The sequence below is a fragment of the Lepidochelys kempii genome, chromosome 2 (assembly GCF_965140285.1).
Source record: "Lepidochelys kempii isolate rLepKem1 chromosome 2, rLepKem1.hap1, whole genome shotgun sequence".
NCBI lineage: Eukaryota > Metazoa > Chordata > Testudines > Cheloniidae > Lepidochelys > Lepidochelys kempii.
In genome coordinates this window covers 214,372,500-214,395,585 of record NC_136381.1, presented here as the reverse complement: position 1 = coordinate 214,395,585, position 23,086 = coordinate 214,372,500, and the positions used below count along the sequence as shown (strand labels likewise).

General features: G+C 40.3%; 1 protein-coding gene across 1 annotated transcript; it reads right to left on the bottom strand.

The window, feature by feature from the left end:
* Positions 1-7,475: 7,475 nt before the first annotated feature.
* AGR3 (anterior gradient 3, protein disulphide isomerase family member) lies at positions 7,476-21,619 on the bottom strand. The gene is made up of 7 exons (XM_073329548.1): positions 21,514-21,619; positions 17,595-17,658; positions 15,952-16,004; positions 15,214-15,290; positions 14,980-15,043; positions 8,409-8,492; positions 7,476-7,525 (listed from the first exon to the last, which is right to left on the bottom strand). The coding sequence occupies exons 1-7, from the start codon at positions 21,617-21,619 to the stop codon at positions 7,476-7,478; spliced, it is 498 nt and encodes a 165-aa protein (XP_073185649.1).
* Positions 21,620-23,086: the final 1,467 nt, after the last annotated feature.

The following is a 23,086-nucleotide window of genomic DNA, read 5'->3' as shown; positions in this document are numbered from 1 at the left end:
TAGGGGAGTACTTTGTTCCGTCAGTTTCCTAATTCCTAGGCCTCAGTTCTTTGACTTTTAATGAACTTGGACTTTTAGACCTTCCCTATTCAAATTACAGCTGATAAGTCCAGAAAGGAAAATGTGTGAGAGGCAATAGAGGCTGCTGTGACAATGAAGCAAGTCTGTAGCAGAGCTAGAAGAATGCCAATGATGTAGATGTGTCCTCTTATACAGCCTTATAATATACATGTACACTCTTTCTATATATATATACAATAAGCCTGTATAAAAGGACACGTCTACATCATTGGCCTTCCTGAATGCTAGCTCTGCTATACTGCTATTACAAACTGGATTCAATGTAAGAAAAAAAAAAAGGCAGCTTTTATTACTTCTTTCTCGCTCTCTCTCTCACACTCTCTCTGTTTTTCCTTCCTGGCCTTCTCAGCTGTAGTCTAAACAGGGGAGACCAAACAAACCTGGACTTTCTTATGTCAGTGAATTGTGGTGTAGGAATAAGGAACTTGAAGGAACAGGATCCCCCCCCATATCACAAGAGAAGGAAATAATAAAAACATTGATAAATCGTTGTCTGCAACAAATACAATGAATAAGTAGAAGACGGGTTGGTAGAGCAGCAGCCAAGAGAGGGGAGGAGAAAGGAGGGAGCTTTGTCCCACTTCTAACTATTCCATCCCTATCTTTTCAGGGCAGCATCAGGGGGGGAGGAAAAAGGAGGAGGAAGACACTGCTGGTCATGTCACGGACTACCATGTTGTTTAGCTTAAAATACACATCACTGAGAAACGACATAAATCTGAGATTTCAGCTTCATGTTACAGCACCAAGTCTGGTACATGGAAAAGTAAGTCTCAAGGGGGGAGAGGGACAGGTCAACTGTTAATTTAAAACTGAAGAGAGAGGAACACATTGAACTCTACAAATACACAGTGTGTTTGTTCTCTTAATACATAGCTCCACCCAATGGCCTGCCTCTGAAATCTCATTACCTTAAGGCTCCTGAAGTCTTTTCTTTTATGCCACCATTTCAGGTCTCTAAATCCTCTCTTTTTTTTTTTCTACTGCTATGCTCCCTCCTAGACCCTCTAAGTCAGAAGTTAAAGAAGTATGGGCTGGATGAATGCACTATAAGGTGGGTAGATTGTCGGGCTCAATGGGTAGTGATCAATGGCTCCATGTCTAGTTGGCAGCCGGTGTCAAGTGGAGTGCCCCAGGGATTGGTCCTGGGGCCGGTTTTGTTCAATATCTTCATAAATGATCTGGAGGATGGTGTGGATTGCATTCTCAGCAAATTTGCGGATGATACTAAACTAGGAGGAGTGGTAGATATGCTGGAGGGCAGGGATAGGATACAGAGGGACCTAGACAAATTGGAGGATTGGGCCAAAAGAAATCTGATGAGGTTCAGTAAGGATAAGTGCAGGGTCCTGCACTTAGGACGGAAGAACCCAATGCACCGCTACAGACTAGGGACCGAATGGCTAGGCAGCAGTTCTGCGGAAAAGGACCTAGGGGTGACAGTGGACGAGAAGCTGGATATGAGTCAGCAGTGTGCCCTTGTTGCCAAGAAGGCCAATGGCACTTTGGGATGTATAAGTAGGAGCATAGCGAGCAGATAGAGGGACGTGATCGTTCCCCTCTATTCGACATTGGTGAGGCCTCATCTGGAGTACTGTGTCCAGTTTTGGGCCCCACACTACAAGAAGGATGTGGAAAGGGGAGGGAGGGGAGGGATAGCTCAGTGGTTTGAGCATTGGCCTGCTAAACCCAGGGTTGTGGGTTCAATCCTTGAGGGGGCCATTTGGGTCAAAAATTGGGGATTGGTACTGCTTTGAGCAGGGGGTTGGACTAGATGACCTCCTGAGGTCCCTTCCAACCCTGATATTCTATGATTCTATGAAAAATTGGAGAAAGTCCAGCGAAGGGCAACAAAAATGATTAGGGGTCTGGAACACATGACTTATGAGGAGAGGCTGAGGGAACTGGGATTGTTTAGTCTGCAGAAGAGAAGAATGAAGGGGGATTTGATAGATGCTTTCAACTACCTGAGAGGTGGTTCCAGAGAGGATGGTTCTAGACTATTCTCAGTGGTAGAAGAGGACAGGACAAGGAGTAATGGTCTCAAGTTGCAGTGGGGGAGGTTTAGGTTGGATATTAGGAAAAACTTTTTCACTAGGAGGGTGGTGAAACACTGGAATGCGTTACCTAGGGAGGTGGTAGAATCTCCTTCCTTAGAAGTTTTTAAGGTCAGGCTTGACAAAGCCCTGGCTGGGATGATTTAATTGGGGATTGGTCCTGCTTTGAGCAGGGGGTTGGACTAGATGACCTCCTGAGGTCCCTTCCAACCCTGATATTCTATGATTCTATGATTTTGATCTACTTGTGTTAATATTTGTGGCATATGATCTGATTCTTAGCCACTTTGTTTTCATTAGGGTGACCAGACAGCAAGTGTGAAAAATTGGGACGGGGATGGGGGGTAATAGGAACCTATATAAGAAAAAGACCCAAAAATCGGGACTGTCCCTGTAAAATCAGGACATCTGGTCACCCTAGTTTTCATGTCCAAGGATGCTAAATTATCAGCAGTGACCATATTTGTGATACTGCCTACTTCTCCACCATAGACTGCTGTGCTGGTGATTTGTTTGGATTTATGCTGAGTTTTAATTTTCATATTCAAACTGTTCAGAGCACAGAGTATGCATTCTTATATCTTACACCATTTAGCAGATATGCAGGTGTTGCTGTAATATGAATATTTATAATAGCCCAAAATCTTGCTTCCTGTGTAAAGTAGTCCCATTACATATAGCTGACAAATTTTAATGGACATCTAGTCTCATGTCATCAATACATGATAGAATTAAAGATCAAATTCTGTCCTTGGCTGAAGTTAATGAGCTTGCAAGGTTACAACAGAGGGCAGAATTGAACCCAATACTTAGGACTGAAGAAATGAGAGAAGGAAGAAGGTGAAATCAGAGTGGGATCTTCAAGCTAGTAGGCGCAATAAAGCTAATCAGATACAGAACTAAAAAGTTAAAAAATGCTTCATTTTGTGTTGATCAAACCAAAAAGTGTTATTTCAATTTTTTTTAATAAAAGCAAGGGACACCCCAAAATTAACAGTCTTTCCAAAATAAGACATCAGAACCTTTTCTTTCCTTCAACATGTCTTTTTTTTCTTTTCCTTTTTCTGCAAAAAAAGTTAATCAAAATGGACTTGAAATCATGAATTGCTTTGGTTAACCTGAATCTGTATTTTTCTGCTAAAAAGTTTTCAGATGAAAAGTTTTGTCTAGCTCTAATAAAGACTTATTTCAGTTGGGTGAAGTAGGGCTGAGAGAGGGGGTTAGGGAATTTGAAGAGTTATTCAGAAAGGGAGGAATGGCTTTATACCTAATGAGATGCACCTATAACAAAAATAATCTGTTTCATAAAGTGCTTTTAAAATACAACAGTAGGGGTTGCAAGGCACCCTAACCTGCAACATGAGTGGTTATTGTTTTAATAATCATGGACTGGGAATAGATAGGCTTGTTAAAGCTCAGGAAGCCCCTCTCCTGTGTCATGACCCTCGAAAAGGCCAGTCTCACTAGGATTTTTTGCATTCAGGGAGCATAGTCTCTGCACAGCTGCCATCACTAGTAGCACTAGCCTTCGTAAAACGGGTGGATCATGTCCGTGTCCCACTCCCCCAAACTGGCCAAGAGCACTGGCTTGGAACAGAGGGGAGCAGAGATTGCATCGTTTCCAGTGGTGGTGCACTGTCTCCTGGAGAAGAACCTGCTTTAAGCCCAGCCCCTGCTAATGCTCCTTGTGAGTCACCTGACCTCCTCCCCCACTTCCAGCATGGGGCTGTTACTATAGTCCATAAACCAGTCCGAGGGCTGTGCAGCTGAAATTTGTACAAAAATATGTGTAACAGCAAATGTTAAGCACTTGGCTGCATTGCATGTTTGTGCTATTAAGAAAAACCTTGCTGTGACTAGTTCCATTCTTAAATTATGATATAAAACATACAAGGTGTGGAACGTAGCTGAGTTAACAATACAAGTGGAGTCTTAATTGGTGCAATTATTCTTGACACTGTCCAACCTTAATGTTGCATGAATTCCTTTGTGTATGCATTGGATTTGGGCCCCAAATGTTTGCTGGCAAAAGGACAGATGTAGTCACAGTGTCCAGAGCTAATGTATATTTTTAGGGTAAAATTATACAGATCCCTGTCTCTAAACATTCCATGTATGCCCCAATGGAACGTTTCTGCCCTGCTGCGGAGTGCTCCAGCTACGGGTGCCTGCCTGAAATGACGTGTTTATGGTTGACTAGAGCACTGAAGGTGTCGGGGAGGGTTGTTTTTGATGGTGTTGTAGCAGTGTTGGTCCCAGGATATAAGAGGGACAAGGTTGGTGAAGTAATATTTTTTATTGAATCGGCTTCTGTTGGTGGAGCGGACAAGGGGAGCATTAGTAGTCAAAGGATTCATGTTGCAAGGTCTTTGATCTTTGACTATTTGTGGAGGGGGGGAGCTTTCTGTTTTTTAGTGCTAGCTGTTGTAGCTTCAGCCCTTGAGAATGAAGCTGACAATGCCATTCAGTTTGTATTTAATGGCTCCAAGTACTTGCCCTATAGGACACATAGTTATAAAAATGATACCAAAGATGAAAAAAAAAATTGCCTTGTTTCGACTTAACATCCTTGTATTCTTAAAACTGGCTTTTAATGTAGAACCCGAGGAAATCCCTTTTCTCAGGATTCTGTTTTCGTTTTGGAATTATGCAAAATTCAGTATGCACCAGGTAGGCCTGATTCTCCTTTGACTGAAAGTGGTGATTTGTATTTTAACTCATGGCAGAGTTGCTTAGAGCCAGATAGGCACTTTAAAAAAAATTCTTTATAAATTAAAATAAATAACACCATTGACTTCAGTGGAGTTAGTCCCTGAGGAAAAAGTGAATAGATAAGTGTCATCTACCCTTTCCCACAATAGAAAAAAACAGGGTTCACCCGATGAAATTAATAGGCATCAGGTTTAATGCAAACAAGAGGAAGCACTTTTTCACACAACTTACCTGTTGAACTCATTGCTATGGGATGGTGTGGACCAGAAGTATAACAGGGGACAAAAAAGAACTAGATACATTGCTGGAGGATAGGTCCATCAACGGCTATTAACCAAGATGATCAGGGATGCAACCCCATTCTAAGGGCAACCCTAAACCTCTCACTGCCAGAAGCAGGGAGGGGAAGACAGGGGTAGATCATCCAGCTGCCCTGTTCTGTACACTCCCACTGAAGCTCTGGTTCTGGCCACCATCAGAGACAGGATACTAGGCTAGATAGACCATTGGTCTGAGGCAGCTTGGCACTTATTATGTTCTTATATTCTGAGTAACACTGGTGTGACCAAATTCAGGTTCTTTGGTTTTCTTCTTTTAAGTTACACCATTATAACATTTGGTGGAGATGAGATGTCTGGGTTTATTTTCAACATACATGTGTTTTGTATTTTTTCCAGCAAAAGGCCCGGAATAGAATGTTCATACATTGTATAAACTCGAAGCAGTCTTGCAGCTCAGTGTAGCTGTTTCCTTTATATTACTGTATGTATGATGAATGCCCTTTCCTTACTACAAGTTTTATGCAGTGTCTGAATACGTAGAGTACAAGATGAATGTATGAGTCTTTTATGACCAGCCCTGTCACCCTTACATGTTATATATACCAGCTTAAGGGTAGGCAAGGAAATAAGATTTCTTTTGTTCAGACTCTTAAAATGCAATAACATCAAGTCTTCAATACTTGGTTTAAGAAGCTTTTTCATGAGAAGCCATGCTCTTCTATTTATTTCATTCACAGCCTTTCACTGTATTTCCAGTCACTGAGGGAATGGAAATCATGATGATTGCTAGGCATATTTCTTGAAGTCCTCTGGAATGGTAGGTGGCTTTTTGGACTTGACCAGAAAATGTAGAGTATTGTTCTGCACTGAGAAGTCAGTCCTTGATACATGAAGGACACCAGGACTCACAGCTAGGGTTGATTAAAAAATAAATTATTATAGATTGAAAATTTTCAATGAAATTTCAAGTTTTCACCAGGGGGACCCACCCTCCCTCCGTTCCGACCAGGTCTAATCATGACACTTGAAAATGACAGCAAAGTAATACCACTTTAGACCCTCGTATTCTGGCTGTTCTCTGGATTTTCTATGCTTCACACAGAATTTGAATTGTGTATCAAATGAGTAAAACCAAACAGGGTTAGGAGGGTTCATATTTGACAGTTTTATTTTATTTTCAACATCTTCCTACAGGTACAAAATTCATTTCTCTGGTTGTCAAGATAATATACTATTAGTGGCTGAAGTAAGAAACTGAATTTTCTTTAAGCATACAGATCATTTCTCTCCAAGTCTCTCTCAAACGTTATAACAGCAAATCTCCTTATGAACAACATTTTACTTTATAGCTAGGAGTAACTTAATTACTTCTTAACAAATGACTCTGTGACAGCATTCAAAAAAGAACTAGATAAGTTCATGGAGCCATTGGGCAGGGATGGTGTCCCTAGCTTTTGTATGCCAGAAGCTGGGAATGGGCGAAAGGGATGAATCACCAGATGAATATCATTCCCTCTGGGGCACCTGGTATTGGCTACTGTCGGAAGACAGGATACTGGGCTAGATGGACCTTTGGTCTGACCCGGTATGGCCATTCTTATGTCTGGGTGTCATGGCCCTGAAGTTTATGTTGAAGCTGAGAATTCCTTCCTTCTACCCCATTGCATTAGTGTATTTTCCTCAAAGTCAAAGGCCTTTTATTTAGGTTTTGCTGAATTTTACCTGACGGAGCCCATACTGTGCACTTAGCTGCATTCGTTGTATATTCAGCATCAAAGTATATGTTCTGCTTTTAACAATCACAGAGTCGTACTGAAGAATGCTGGACACAAAGACGAGCCACTCCTACACTGCTAACTGACCTTCTCTTGAAAAGTTACAATGAACATATTATCCTTTTCTGCTCCAGCCTCTCTAGGCAATGTCTTCTGATCTGATCCTCTCATCAGAGGTTATTAACTGGTGCAGGCTACCAAGCAGTCACCAGATGGAATGGGTTACAATTTCTAGTCAAGCTTTCCTGGACCAGATTTGAATCAGTGACCTAGAATTCAAAGATTTTTTTGCATCTTTTTACCATTCCCCTGAATTTATCTCTGCAGCTAAGGTTTTACATGTTTTAAATATTTCCATTCATCCTTTCTAAACATTTATTTCACTTTCAAAAGGGTTATATATACCTGGAAATATATTTTTTTCATATGAAATTCTGTGTACCACAATTGATTGCTATAAGGTTTAAATGCTAATACAGACAAATCAGCTAATGAGTATATTTCAGATGTGAAGGGGTTTCTTGTACCACTTCACCTCGTAGAGGTTATGGTGATTTCACTGCCACAAGTTACAGTTCGGTCTGAATGAGGCGTAATGCTTTCTTCATGTTCTCTATCACTGAAAGAAGAATAAACCGCAAATTAAAAAAATATTTGAAGTACATTTCTATCTGAAAATAAAATCTCAATTTATTAAAATGTTTCGCCTATGAATTAATTGATGTATATTGGGGCACAAAATATATTGTAGATCTTCTATTGTGGGATTTTTGGCACCCTTTACTGAAACTGAGGGTGTAGCGTTTCATAGTTCATCACTACTAAGAACTTGATAAGCTCCAGTTCATCACTTTTCACTTCCTTTCATTTTTCATATTTTAAAACTGATACTCAACAGTAAATCTTATAATCATATATGAAGAGCTAACACACAAATCAATGGTCTTCATTACATCTAATATTCTATTGGGGTAAGAAAAATGCATTCTGATAGATGTTGTGACATGAAAGGGACAAGGTCAACTCGAAAAATTACTTTTCTGTCTGACAATGAATAATCCTAGGTTGTACCTAAGTAACTCTAAATTTAAAAAGTTGGTAGAAAAATATTTTCTCAATTTTTTCCTTAGGTTGTTTACTTTGTGCATTTGACAGCCCTTTTGTGGGTAGTAATTTTCACTGTTTCAGTTACACCCTGGTCCTGTAAACTTTTGCGCACATACTTAACTTGACTCACATGAGTAGTCCTACTAATTTCAGTGGTAGTATTTGCGTACTTAAGTGCTTTGCTGGATCAGGACCATAGTGTTCGACCTCTTGTAGGATCAAGCGCATAATCATATTTTTATAGACTCTTTTAAAGAATTTCCCTAGGTATTTTTGGGGTGGGGAGCAGGAAGGACAATGAAATGCTGTCTGATCTTCAAGCACAAGTCAATGGGTAGGGTATGTCTCATTGGTCACAGTGTGAAACGCAAAACATTCACAATGTGGATACTTACACAATGGTATGTCTTGTGGTTCATAAGTATAGAGTCGATTAGAGTATCTTCCCGTGATATCAGCTCTTACTGTAAGAGAGGGGTCTGAAAAAGGAGACATATTATACAATTATCCCATTGCATTCGCAGTAACAGCATCTTCAATATCTACTGATTGTGAATATGAGGCTGAGTCAACTTAAATATGATTTTGGAGGATACTAATTTAGAGCAAATGGAATAATGACATTGTTTTCCACCCAGAGTTCTAATTACACTGATACTTACTGAACGAGTGAGATATTTATTTTAAGTATTATGTATTAATTGTTAAATAGGGCTATATGTTATGTTCACCAGCATGTATATTCTATTGCATGTTTAAAAGAAAATATCACAAAAGGAGGCTAATTTGACTGAATGTATATTCAGTAGGGCTGTCAAGTAATTAAAAAAGCAATAGCGATTAATCATGTGATTAAAAAAATTGTCATTAATCGCACAATTAATCACATGTTAATAATAGAATACCATTTATTTAAATAATTGTGGATGTTTTCTACATTTTAAAATATATTCATTTCAGTTACAACATAGAATACAAACAATTTAGTTTACATTTGCAGGAGATAATGCTGCCCGCTTCTTGTTTACAATGTCACTTGAAAGTGAGAACAGGTGTTTGCTTGGCACTATCGTAGCCGGTGTTGTAAGATATTTACATACTGGATGTGCTAAAGATTCATATGTTCCTTCATGCTTCAGCCATCGTTCCAGAGGACATTGGTTCATGCTGATGACGGGTTCTGCTCGATAACATTCGAAAGCAGACTGACACATGTTCATTTTCATCATCTGAGTCAGATGCCACCAGCAGAAGGTTGATTTTCTTTTTCGGTGGTTTGGGTTCTGTAGTTTCCACATTGGAATGTTGCTCTTTTAAGACTTCTGAAAGCATGCTCCATCCCTCTCAGATTTTGGCACTTCAGAGTCTTAAACTTTAGGAGAGTGCTGTAGCTATCTTTAGAAATCTCACATTGGTACCTTCTTTGTGTTTTGTCAAATCTGCGGTGAAAGTGTTCTTAAAATGAACAACACATGCTGGGTCATCATCCAAGACTGCTATAACATGAAATATATGGCAGAATGTGGGTGAAACAGAACAGGAGACCTCCAATTCTCCCCCAAGGAGTACAGTCACAAATGTAATTAACACATTATTTTTGTAACGAGTGTTGTCATCATGGAAGCATGTCCTCTGAAATGGTGGCTGAAGCATAAAGGGGCATATGAATGTTTAGTATATCTGGCACGTAAATACCTTGCAATGCCGGCTACAAAAGTGCCATGCAAAAGCCTGTTCTCACTTTCAGGAGACATTGTAAATAAGAAGAGGGCAGCATTATCTCCTTCAAATGTAAACAAACTCATTTATCTTAGTGATTGGCTGAACAAAAAGTAGGACTGAGTAGACCTGTAGGCTCTAAAGTTTTACATTGTTTTGTTTTTGAGTGCACTTATGTAACCAAAAAAAAAAAAAATCTACATTTGTAAGTTCAACTTTCGTGATAAAGAGATTGCACCATAGTACTTGTTTGAAGTGGATTGAAAAAATACTATTTCTTATCATTTTTACAGTGCAAATATTTGTAATAAAAATAATATAAAGTGAGCACTGTACAATTTGAATTATGTGTTGTAAATGGAATCAATATATTTGTAAATGTAGAAAAACATCCAAAATATTTAATAAATTTCAACTGGTATTCTATTGTTTAACAGTTTGATTAAAACTGCAATTAATCTCAATTAATTTTTTTGAGGTAATTGCATGAGTTAACTGCGATTAATCAACAGCCCTAATATTCAGTATGTAAAACTATGCACATACTTTTGGTAAGGCATTCATATAATTTATGTGGAGCTTTCAGAGCCAGAATCATGTATTACTGTGATTCTCAGACTTTTAGTTTCTGAGGGACAACTTTTATTATCCTCTCTTTGGCTCATTTCCCTTCTCAAGCTTTCTGGCGAAGATTCTCATAACTTGACTTTTATGGCCCCATCACCATAGTATCTGAGCATCTCACAATCTTTAATGCAAAAAGAAAAGGAGTACTTGTGGCACCTTAGAGACTAACCAATTTATTTGAGCATGAGCTTTCGTGAGCTACAGCTCACTTCATCGGATTCATACCGTGGAAACTGCAGCAGACTTTATATGTACACAGAGAATATGAAACAATACCTCCTCCCACCCCACTGTCCTGCTGGTAATAGCTTATCTAAAGGTTTCAGAGTAGCAGCCGTGTTAGTCTGTATTCGCAAAAAGAAAAGGAGGACTTGTGGCACCTTAGAGACTAACCAATTTATTAGAGCATAAGCTTTCGTGAGCTACAGCTCACTTCCTCAGATGCATATCGTGGAAACTGCAGCAGGCTTTATATATACACAGAGAATATGAAACAATACCTATTCCCACCCCACTGTCCTGCTGGTAATAGCTTATCTAAAGTGATTTCCAGCACAAATCCAGGTTTTCTCACCCTCCACCCCCCCACACAAATTCACTCTCCTGCTGGTGATAGCCCATCCAAAGTGACAACTCTTTACACAATGTGCATGACAATCAAGCTGGGCTATTTCCTGCATAAATCCAGGTTCTCACATCCCCCCCACCCCCATACACACACAAACTCACTCTCCTGCTGGTAATAGCTCATCCAAACTGACCACTCTTCAAGTTAAAATCCAAGTTAAACCAGAACATCTGGGGGGGGGGGGTAGGAAAAAACAAGAGGAAACAGGCTACCTTGCATAATGACTTAGCCACTCCAAGTCTCTATTTAAGCCTAAATTAATAGTATCCAATTTGCAAATGAATTCCAATTCAGCAGTTTCTCGCTGGAGTCTGGATTTGAAGTTTTTTTGTTTTAAGATAGCGACCTTCATGTCTGTGATCGCGTGACCAGAGAGATTGAAGTGTTCTCCGACTGGTTTATGAATGTTATAATTCTTGACATCTGATTTGTGTCCATTTATTCTTTTACGTAGAGACTGTCCAGTTTGACCAATGTACATGGCAGAGGGGCATTGCTGGCACATGATGGCATATATCACATTGGTGGATGTGCAGGTGAACGAGCCTCTGATAGTGTGGCTGATGTTATTAGGCCCTGTGATGGTGTCCCCTGAATAGATATGTGGGCACAGTTGGCAACGGGCTTTGTTGCAAGGATAAGTTCCTGGGTTAGTGGTTCTGTTGTGTGGTATGTGGTTGTTGGTGAGTATTTGCTTCAGGTTGCGGGGCTGTCTGTAGGCAAGGACTGGCCTGTCTCCCAAGATTTGTGAGAGTGTTGGGTCATCCTTTAGGATAGGTTGTAGATCCTTAATAATGCGTTGGAGGGGTTTTAGTTGGGGGCTGAAGGTGACGGCTAGTGGCGTTCTGTTATTTTCTTTGTTAGGCCTGTCCTGTAGTAGGTAACTTCTGGGAACTCTTCTGGCTCTATCAATCTGTTTCTTTACTTCTGCAGGTGGGTATTGTAGTTGTAAGAAAGCTTGACAGAGATCTTGTAGGTGTTTGTCTCTGTCTGAGGGGTTGGAGCAAATGCGGTTGTATCGCAGAGCTTGGCTGTAGACGATGGATCGTGTGGTGTGGTCAGGGTGAAAGCTGGAGGCATGCAGGTAGGAATAGCGGTCAGTAGGTTTCCGGTATAGGGTGGTGTTTATGTGACCATTGTTTATTAGCACTGTAGTGTCCAGGAAGTGGATCTCTTGTGTGGACTGGACCAGGCTGAGGTTGGTGGTGGGATGGAAATTGTTGAAATCATGGTGGAATTCCTCAAGGGCTTCTTTTCCATGGGTCCAGATGATGAAGATGTCATCAATATAGCGCAAGTAGAGTAGGGGCTTTAGGGGACGAGAGCTGAGGAAGCGTTGTTCTAAATCAGCCATAAAAATGTTGGCATACTGTGGGGCCATGCGGGTACCCATAGCAGTGCCGCTGATCTGAAGGTATACATTGTCCCCAAATGTGAAGTAGTTATGGGTAAGGACAAAGTCACAAAGTTCAGCCACCAGGTTAGCCGTGACATTATCGGGGATAGTGTTCTTGACGGCTTGTAGTCCATCTTTGTGTGGAATGTTGGTGTAGAGGGCTTCTACATCCATAGTGGCCAGGATGGTGTTATCAGGAAGATCACCGATGGATTGTAGTTTCCTCAGGAAGTCAGTGGTGTCTCGAAGGTAGCTGGGAGTGCTGGTAGCGTAGGGCCTGAGGAGGGAGTCTACAACTCTTTACACTTTGGATGGGCTATCACCAGCAGGAGAGTGAATTTGTGTGGGGGGGGTGGAGGGTGAGAAAACCTGGATTTGTGCTGGAAATGGCCCACCTGATGATCACTTTAGATAAGCTATTACCAGCAGGACAGTGGGGTGGGAGGAGGTATTGTTTCATATTCTCTGTGTACATATAAAGTCTGCTGCAGTTTCCACGGTATGCATCCGATGAAGTGAGCAGTAGCTCACGAAAGCTCATGCTCAAATAAATTGGTTAGTCTCTAAGGTGCCACAAGTACTCCTTTTTGCGAATACAGACTAACACGGCTGTTACTCTGAAACCAATCTTTAATGCATTCATCCTTCCCAGAAAAGTAGGGAAATACTATTATCCTCATTTTACAATAGGGGAACTAAGCCATAGAAAAACAGTGATTTGCCTAAGTCACTTAAGGAGTCTATGATGGAGGAGGGATTTGAACTCAGGTCTCCACAGTCAAAGTTAGGGCTATAGCCACTGCACCATTTTGAGACTTGAAAATTATTCATTCTGAAGACCACCAAGAAGAACACTTTGGATTCCTGGCGGTCTACATATCAGGGGTCTAAGAGCCACACTGAGCTCGTCCATCATTGATCCTACATGATTTCTCCCTCTTTGTGACAGTTTAAAAAAAAATGAAAATTCCACATTTGCCATGAAGATACAACACTGTGTGTTTGTAACTGTTGGATTATATCCCCTCATTGGTCCTTTCCTGAAGGAGGCAACTTGTTTGAAAATAATGACTATCGGGACCTGTCAACAATACCTCTCATCCCCCATCTCTCATCCCCCGCATGGGCCTTACAGCGGCTGTAAGGGCTGGCACTTAGAAAGAGAGGGACCAGGATTGATGCGGGTGTGTGTGTGTGTGAAACACTCACTTACATAATTTCCCCATTTACAACCGCTTCTACTTGAGCAGCCCGGGATTGCATTGTAGCTTCAGAGCATCCCTGCCCCCATGTGGCATTGGATTCAATTCTTTTTGGGATCAGCTGGCCTGGTGCAAATCTGAATTATATTGCAGGCTGACATATCCCTTTTTTACCAGCCTAGTGACCAGTGCATTAAAAATACACACTGCACCCACCATGAGACTATTTGCAGGGACATACTATTGCAATGCTGTATGAACAATTTATTAGACATTCGTGGAGATGTCTTTCCAGTTAGGCAACTCAGTAAACTCCTCCTCTTGCCACACTTGCCAATAGCTGAGACTCTGCTTGGTTTTGGAGGGTCAGGGGACTATGTATATAGCATTGATTTCTTTTGTAGACAGATCTGTGGCGAGCTGCCTTGGTAGACTGATTTTAAATCCGAGTTGATTAAATCATTTTTTTCCCCATAGCTTGTGGATTCCTGCCCCCGCTGCAACATCTGCCAGTGTTGCACCTTTCATTTATTATCCCCTTTACCGTATGTGGAACCATTGGCTCCTGCCATCTCCCTCAACCCAGGGGCCCAAGGATTCTACACAAAGTGGCGATGTTTTGACAATGTCACACCATGTTCAAGCTCAAGCCAGGAGTGGGAAGAACCTATGGGAATGGAATTCTAAGATTGAAGGGGGGACTCAAACCCAAACTACTTTCACATACACTTCACCCCCAACTCTCACCTATCCCTTGCTCCTCTAGTCTGCTGGAGGAGATGAGCCTTGTTCTCTCTGTGTGCGTGTGCGTATCTGTCTGTCCGTGCTGTCCCCTGCTAGAGGGGATATTTAGTTTAGAGAAGGGAAGAATGAGGGAGTATCTAATAAGTCTTCAGATATGTAAAAGGCTGTTATAAAGAGGAAGAGGATCTGTTTTTCTCCATGTCCGCTGAAGGTAGGACAAGAAGTAATGGGCTTAGTCTGCAGCAAGAGAGATTTAGATATTAAGGAAAGCATTCTAACTATGAGGGTAGTCAAGCTCTGTAATAGGCTTCCAAGGAAGGTTGTGGAGTCCCCATCATTGGAGTTTTTAAAGAACAGGTTAGACAAACACCTGTCAGGGATGATCTCGGCATATGTAATCCTGCCTCAGCGCAGGTGGATGGACTAGGTGATTTCTCAAGATCCCTTCCAGCCCTACATTATTATGGTTCTGTTTGATGCCTGTATGTCCTTGAAGAAGCAAGGGTTTGGTAAATACCATTCTAACTCAAAAATTAGCAAATAAAAATGTTAAATATCTTGTATATCATGAGGGAGAAAATTCCTATAACACATACATACTATTGAAATGAGGTTTCATTTTTAAAGAAGAAGATACATTTTGTGCATACCTACAAACATGATTCGAGGTACATATTGCCCATCAGGTGACAAGTTCTTATCAGTGGTTTCATGCTGGCAGGAAAATTAAAAGCAAATTATTAAATATTCATTCGCACTTTGTGAAACTAGCATCTGTGCTTGAAATATATGATAGGAGCATATGAAGCCATGGTAGATAATGCTAAAATGACAACATATGCTGAAATGCATCAATTTAAAATGTGCAATATATATCACCTTACCATGAGATTTAGCATGATGAAGTTATTTTGAGCCATTTCTTGTATTTCCTCATTTTCTGAAAAAACCTTCTTCAGTGCTAGAAAAGATGTGATGGTTTTAAAAGCTGCTCTCAATCACTGTTTCCAAAATCTGTTTTTCCTTCTACACTGTGGCAACATATGCATGAGACTTTCATGCTTTGCTTTCTCCACATTTTTAATGAGACAGGTCACAGATCTATCACCACTTTTTGGTTTTGTCCTGTGTCGTGACAACCTTCAGCTATACAAATGGAAGCTTTCTCCTGTTATTCCTGAAGCTTTTCATTTCAATGGGTATCAAGCCAGAGCTTGACAAAAGTGTATTATTCTCTGTAGATTCTTCTTCGGTCAATTTCAGCAGTCATGCCCTAGTCTCCTTCTCTGATTACCCGTTCAGGAGGAAAGAACAATATTAAATCTGTTCAATGAGTGAGGAGTAAATTCATGCATCTTAATTTAAACCATCTAATGCTGCGTCAGGCTTTGCAGAACAGCTTTGTAAGGTATTTTTTCATGTTCTCTGTGGTAAAAGGTGAGGTTTGTAAGCAGCCTGTTTTCATTATGTACTTTTTGGAGATACTTTCTATTGAATATGTAGCACATCTGAGAAAGTGTTACAGATAACTATAGTAACGGGCCATGTAACAATCTAGATATTGGTGCATATATGTTCCAAAAATCCTCAAATTAATTTAACAATCAGACAATTGAAATTACCTTGGCAGTATTGACAGTCCTCCAGATGATGAATGACCATCAGTGGTTTGTTACTTTAATAACAATAAAAAATTACATAATTAGATCATCTGATGAGTATTCAAGTGACTCTAATTTTACAAACAGGCCCGGATATGCAACTGCTGTTGTATATTATGTTACACCAAACTAATAACTAGACTGAGGCATTGGGAAGAATGGAGCATATTTCTGAGCTTAGGGACAAGAGTTTCATGTAACTCCTTCATAAAAAGGAATGCAACAAAATAGAGGAGCAAGATATATTCTAAACTAAGAAAAGGAGTACTTGTGGCACCTTAGAGACTAACCAATTTATTTGAGCATGAGCTTTCGTGAGAGCTGTAGCTCACGAAAGCTCATGCTCAAATAAATTGGTTAGTCTCTAAGGTGCCACAAGTACTCCTTTTCTTTTTGCGAATACAGACTAACACGACTGTTACTCTGAAACCTGTCTAAACTAAGAGGTTCTCAGCTTGGAGACTGCAGAGAATCATCTTTTTATTATTGCTTAATATATAGTTCCAGAAAGGCTTACAAAGAGAATCTTTCTCCAGTCCTGTAGCCCAATCTTGTGGACACTTACAACTGAGTAGAGCTAGTCAAAATGTCCTGGATCTGGTTTACTACAAGTCTTTTTTTTTTCTTCAAAAAAATCTATATTTGATTAAACTGCCCTTCCCTTGAAAATTGTCTATGAAAAGTTTCACTGAAAAATTGGGGGGTGATGGGGGCGGGGGTGAGTGTGTGTTGAGCAGCTGTGGAATTGGCTTACATTTTTCTCCAAATGAAAAATGTTGATGACATTTAAAAATTTAGATAAATTTTCAACATTTTTGGGGAAAACAGAAAAAATAATTAAAAAACCCAAATCTGTGAGACACTTTAAAAAAAATTTTTTTTGACCACTTCTCATGCTCAGCACAGCGCTTATAACTATGTGTTTTGCCACTGCAGTCAATGGTAGGATTTTTCTCCTTGCTTTCACAAGGTATGCATCAGATTAGTTGCCCCTTCTTTTAAAACTGAGTTGGTAGGTTGGCCTGGGACTGTGCTCTGTTGATGTAGAAAGAAGTGGGTTTGGAGGAGCGATTTGGAGGAGAGTGAGGTTATGAGGTGTAGAGGAATCCTCAAGTTGACTTCCTGCTGAATCTCAAAGTGATGCTTATTCAAGAACTCATTCTGGATGAGTTGTGAACAGTGGGGAACTGCCCATGTATTTAATACTATAAGCCAAAGGGGAAAGCATTGAGATAACAGTTAATGCAATAGAATATTGCCCGAGGTTCTATTACTGGCTCATACTGTTGTGGTGAAGATGAGGAATTAATCATCATAAAAAGTCTGTTTACTTTCTGATAAGATATTTATCCTGTGGCAATTTTCTATTCCATAGCACATGCATAAATGCCAACATTTTGTCTAACAGTGCTTGATGCAGTAAGCCACAGCATGATTACCAAAAAGATGTTGCTTTTATTTATAGAATTACATTTTTGTTTTGTTACAAGATGCTTTCTAGATTAGCTAGAGTGGGATTTTTTATTTTGCTTTGTTTCTTTACAGTACTTTGACTAGATAGTTCAGCTGACTTGACAATTTTATTTTTTCTAAATGTTCTTTACCTTTTTCTTGCTTGAAAAAGCCCTTCTTCATAAGTTTGCACCCAAGTAATATCATCTCCCCAGCCTGTAATCACAATGGAGGGATTAACCAACAGAGTCTTGAAAATAATTTATGTTTTGGGCATTTATCAAAATCTTGCACAGAGATAGGATTTTTTTATCCAATGCCTTCAAAACTCCATATAGATATTAAGTCTCTCAACTTTTGAGTATTACACTAATTTTACAGATAAGTAAACTTAGGCACAGAGGACAAGGGAACAGGTTTACAAAAGTATTCAAGTTTCTAAAGGGGCAGATAGACACAAAGTTGGAATTTCAAAAACGCCTAGGCAGGTTAGTTGCCAAACTTAAGCACTTCGTAAATTCCACTTGGTGTCTGCCTATCTTCATCTGTTCCCAAGTCTCTGAGTCTGACTGATCTGCATTTGGTGCAGAACCTGAAGTCAGAGGGCAAAAGTAGGATGAAAAAAGAGTTCCCAACCCTCATAGTTGTAGAGAAAAGTTTGAAAATGGGACCCCCTAAAATTTCAAATACCAGAAGACAAAAGGATTCCAAAATCAATATTTAGATTAAAAATTATGAGTTGTTTTTAATCTCATAATTTTTGGCCCTGAATCATGATTTTTGAACATTAGGAGTTGGCAACACTATGTCTGTACATGCGGTCTTTAACAAGAATTAATATTAAAAATATTTCCAGATGAATTACCAGCCTCTCCACTCATCCCCACCGTGTCACTTTCTGGTTTTGAGGAGGGTATTGTCAAATTGATTCATGTGCCCAGTCAGATCACCAGTGTGTAGGTTCTTGTTTAATAGGTTCAGACTCCTTAACAATGTTACTTCCCTGCTAAGGCTGCAGTGGGAGCACTATTGCTGCCAGGGTTGAACACCAATTGAGAAGGCATTTGGAGCCAGCTGAAGATCCTGCCTGATTCTTCTCTGCTGAGTATCTTGGTCAATATCAACCATGTAGGATCTTGTAGTAAAGCTCCACCTAGTGACAACAGCCAATATTGTTCAATCTCTTTCCTTATCCAGTCTTGTCAGTACTTGTCTTCAGTGAGATTCGGGCTGCATTCTCTTGGGTTAAAGAGGAAAACCTGAGACGTTTTAAATCTGGTATCTCTTGGCCTCCTATCATTTATAAGGAGGACCATTTAGGATAACAATGCATCTCTCAGGTTGGTAATATTATTCTGATCTGTTTGACCAAGAAGCAGCTGAGCTTGGCTTGATTCAGTGACTGAGGTAGGGGGTTGTCTTATAGCTCAGAAGAGCTAATATGAGGCCTTTTTATTGCAGGAAAGATTTCTTAGCAATCTGGACTGCTGGAAAGAGCAATATATTCCCTTATGAGTTCTGGGGGCTGCAAGTTACGTGCTTAAACTTATACTGTGTTTCAGAAGCTTAGAATTCAGAGCAAGCAAGCTGTTGACATGCTGTCCATGGCTATTTTGTCCACATTTCGTCCAAAATAAGGAACGATGCCTTATGCTGCAAAACTCAAATGATTCTAGCTTCCATTTTCAATCCTGTCCTATGCTGGAGTGACATATTAGGGCTTAGTCCTGGCACTTTTTTAAAGCCTTGCTGGTCAAGGACTGCAGGACTTCAGTATGAAGAAGGCCAATGGCATTTTGGGCTCTATAAGTAGGGGCATTGCCAGCAGATCGAGGGATGTGATCGTTCCCCTCTATTCGACATTGGTGAGGCCTCATCTGGAGTACTGTGTCCAGTTTTGGTCCCCACGCTACAAGAAGGATGTGAAAAAATTGGAAAGCGTCCAGCGGAGGGTAACAAAAATGATTAGGGGCCTGGAACACATGACTTATGAGGAGAGGCTGAGGGAACTGGGATTGTTTAGTCTGCAGAAGAGAAGAATGAGGGGGGATTTGATAGCTGCTTTCAACTACCTGAAAGAGGGTTCCAAAGAGGATGGATCTAGACTGTTCTCAGTGGTAGCAGAGGACAGAACAAGGAGTAATGGTCTCAAGTTGCAATGGGAAAGATTTAGATTGGATATTAGGAAAAAAATTTTTTCACGAGGAGGGCGGTGAAGCACTGGAATGTGTTACCTAGGGAGGTGGTGGAATCTCCTTCCTTTAAAGTTTTTAAGGTCAGGCTTGAGAAAGCCCTGGCTGGGATGATTTAATTGGGGATTGGTCCTGCTTTGAGCAGGGGGTTGGACTAGATGACCTCCTGAGGTCCCTTCCAACCCTGATATTCTATGATTCTATGATTGCAATAGGTTATCAGACCTTCAGCTACAGGGAGTTCCCCTCTCTTTGCATGGAAGGATGTTCAGCCCTCAGGGGTAATTAGGATTAGATGGGAATTACGTGGTGCATATGCCTTGTGCTAATTTTCTTTGTGTGGGATGAATTTTGCCAAGTGTGAGTTATGGGTAATTGAGGACTACAGAGTTCTTAAACATTACGTGATAGGGAGAGGCAGGGGAAGTAGCTGGAGATTATGCAAAGCAAGTCATATTATCCAAATTCCACAAATGGAGATGGAGAAGTGGCAAGGACCTTGCAGAACTCCTAAACTACTCCTGTGCCCATATTCTTAAGGGAATTAATACAGAGAAAATCATTACATGTAAAGTTAAAGACTGGTTAACATTAAGGTTGAAAATGTTGCATAACAAGGAACTTCTTAAAAGTGTGAAAATGAACAGCTAAGGGACAGGAGATAGATATGTGAGCATCCTCATTGGTCAGTCTCTAAATGTGCTTCTGTTCTTTAAAAATAATTAAGCAAAAATTGTTTGTTTGTGTGTGTGTGTGTGTGTGTGTGTGTGTGAAGTCTATGTGATTTCCATGTCAAATGTGTCAAGTTGGGTTATTTATTTCTACTACATCATTATTAGTAACAAGTTCTGCAGGCCAAATGAGGCTGTGATGTGCCACACAAGGCAGGGCAGGTTGAGTGAATTAACCTGATAGGCTGCAACTGAGGGAGAGACAGAGCTTGAAAGGCTGATTGAAGGTGGAACCAGCTGAGAAGGAATAGGCAGGCAGGGCTGGTATAAAGCCAGGAAGTTCACAGCCGAAAGCTGTTGCAGGGGAAGTGGTTTGCAGTCACTCCCTGGGAGAAGGAAGTTTGGGCTGATACACCTAGGGAGTGGGGAGGCTAGAGGATGAGAGCAAAGAAATAGGAAGGAGGCCAGGGATACGGCAGCAGGGTCTGGATGCAAACAGACCATAGGTGCTGGACATAGACTGCCTGACCTGGCACCTGGAGTAGTAGGTTGGCTCAGGTTCCTCTACCAGCCACTGGGATAGTAGCATAAACTGGGCAGTGGAGCCAAAGACTCCCTGGGACAGATGCCCAAAGGGACTCTGATACCCTGGAATGGGAAGACTGTCCAGGAACCTGGCTGGAGGGCTAAATCATGAGAAGGAATACCCTGAATTCCAGACAGAGACCATGGGGTGAGGAAAGGTACGCCAGACCAGAGTGGAGCTAATTCCCAGAGCAGTCAGGAGGAGGCACCCTAGTGGTGAGTGGACTCTGTGAGAGAGGCCCTCTGTGCTGTCTGTACAACTCCATTGTTTCATTGGTTTGTGCAGGCATAACTTATTGGAACTGTGTAAATTATTTCACTGCACAAGACAAAACAGAGCCCTGCTCACCATTAGGTCTGCTGGTTTTGCAGAGCTGAAAGGAATAAAAATCAGTAAGGGTGAGGGGCAAGAAAGAAAACTGATATGAGTGAATGCACACAATGGGTAGATCAGTTGAATAACAAAGTGTTCTTTTTACATAGTCCCTTTCAGAGAAAATAAACACACTTAAAATAAACATCATATTCTATCAAATGTCTTAAAATAGAAGATTATATTGAATTTAAACATGTGGGTGCATTTTATATTAACTAAACAATTAAATAAAGTGAACATACTGCACCTCTCGACAGTGTCTGGGGAGCTCTTTTTTCCTTTTTGATTGCCATCGCGAGGTTGGAAGAGACTGCTATTAGCAGCAGTGACAAAGCCAATGCTGAATGCATCATTATTTCTTTAAGAAAGCCCCTTTCAATGCAGCCGTGAAACTGGAAAATGAAGCAACCTTGTTAGTTGGGTGGGTTCATTACAAGTTGCCATCTGGAAGATGATTTTAATAGCATTCTAATAATCTACACCAGAATGACTGTTTTGTTTGTTTCTGGAAACAGTGGACTTGCTTGATGACAATAGTTCAGAGTCCAGGTGGCCTACCCTAGATATGTAAACATACTGCAAATTTGTCAGAAATATATCTGGAGAATAATATAGAGTTACTACTATCATTTTGAACAGTGAAAAATGAATCAGTTTCACTTTAATTTCTAGTCAATTTCACATTCCAGTTGTCATGCACTAGTCCAATATTATAATTATTGGGTTGAAAACATGGAAGGATAATGCTTCTGAGGTTGTGTTTTCCTTTCCCCAAACTGTGTTGTTGGAATTAATAATAATAATAATAATAATAATAATTAATAAAACCTAATGGCATGGGAACATTTCTACTGACAGTAGGTTTTCTGCTCCAACTTTCGTTGATGATGTCCCTTCCAAAAAAGTTAGTGAAAATTACAAAAAGTTTGTCTTCTGGTAGATTCCAGTGTAACAAGACACACTGGAGAATCATCAGGAAGGGATTTCCCAGAAAACAATTTAAAATTACAAAGTGAAAAACACATTTATAACTACATTTTTAAAAAATTGCTTTTAATAATGAGAAAACATCAGTGCATTGATGTTTTTGAAAGTCTGAGTGTTAGTCTGACCTTTGTCCAAAATATCTGAATATCTTAACTCAGAAAATGTCATGGAAATTGCTGTATTCTAGGGGTACGTGTGTGTATTCAGGGCAAAACTTGTATGAGAATAGCCACTCCTGAAACATTATGATTTCTGCTTCTGATTAGAAGTGAGAAGAGCAAAATCTGTGCAAACAGGAATTTTTTTTTAAATCAAACACTTTTGAACTTAGTTAGAATTTCTGTTTTTAAAAAATGGTACTTTCCCCCCTCTGGTCTGGTTGTTGGATCATATTAAAGAAGTTCTGTATTAAAATCACAAATGAGTTTGATTCCCCATAGTTTAAATTCCAGGGTATTACTAATTAAGAAGTCTCTTGGTTTTTGGTACTGTTTCTCTCCCTCTATGTGTGAAACTTGCAAGCTGCTAATTGCGTTAGTACATTCTAAGACAGAGTCTGTTCTCAAAGCAATTCACACAGAGAGAGACTCAAAGCAATACTCTGTAACAATAGAAACAGCACCCAGAGACTCCCCGCCCTTTTGTTGTATTAACAATTGTGATTAAAATAGAGATAGAGGATGTATGTGGATGGATGCTTGGTGTGGATAATAACTGAATGATCAGGGAGGTGCCAGCCTAAGAATCCAGTGTCCATCGGCTGAAGAAGGCGTAAGTGGAAATAACCAGAGGACCCCCGGAGGGCAGACTGGAATCCACCCAACAGCCTCAAG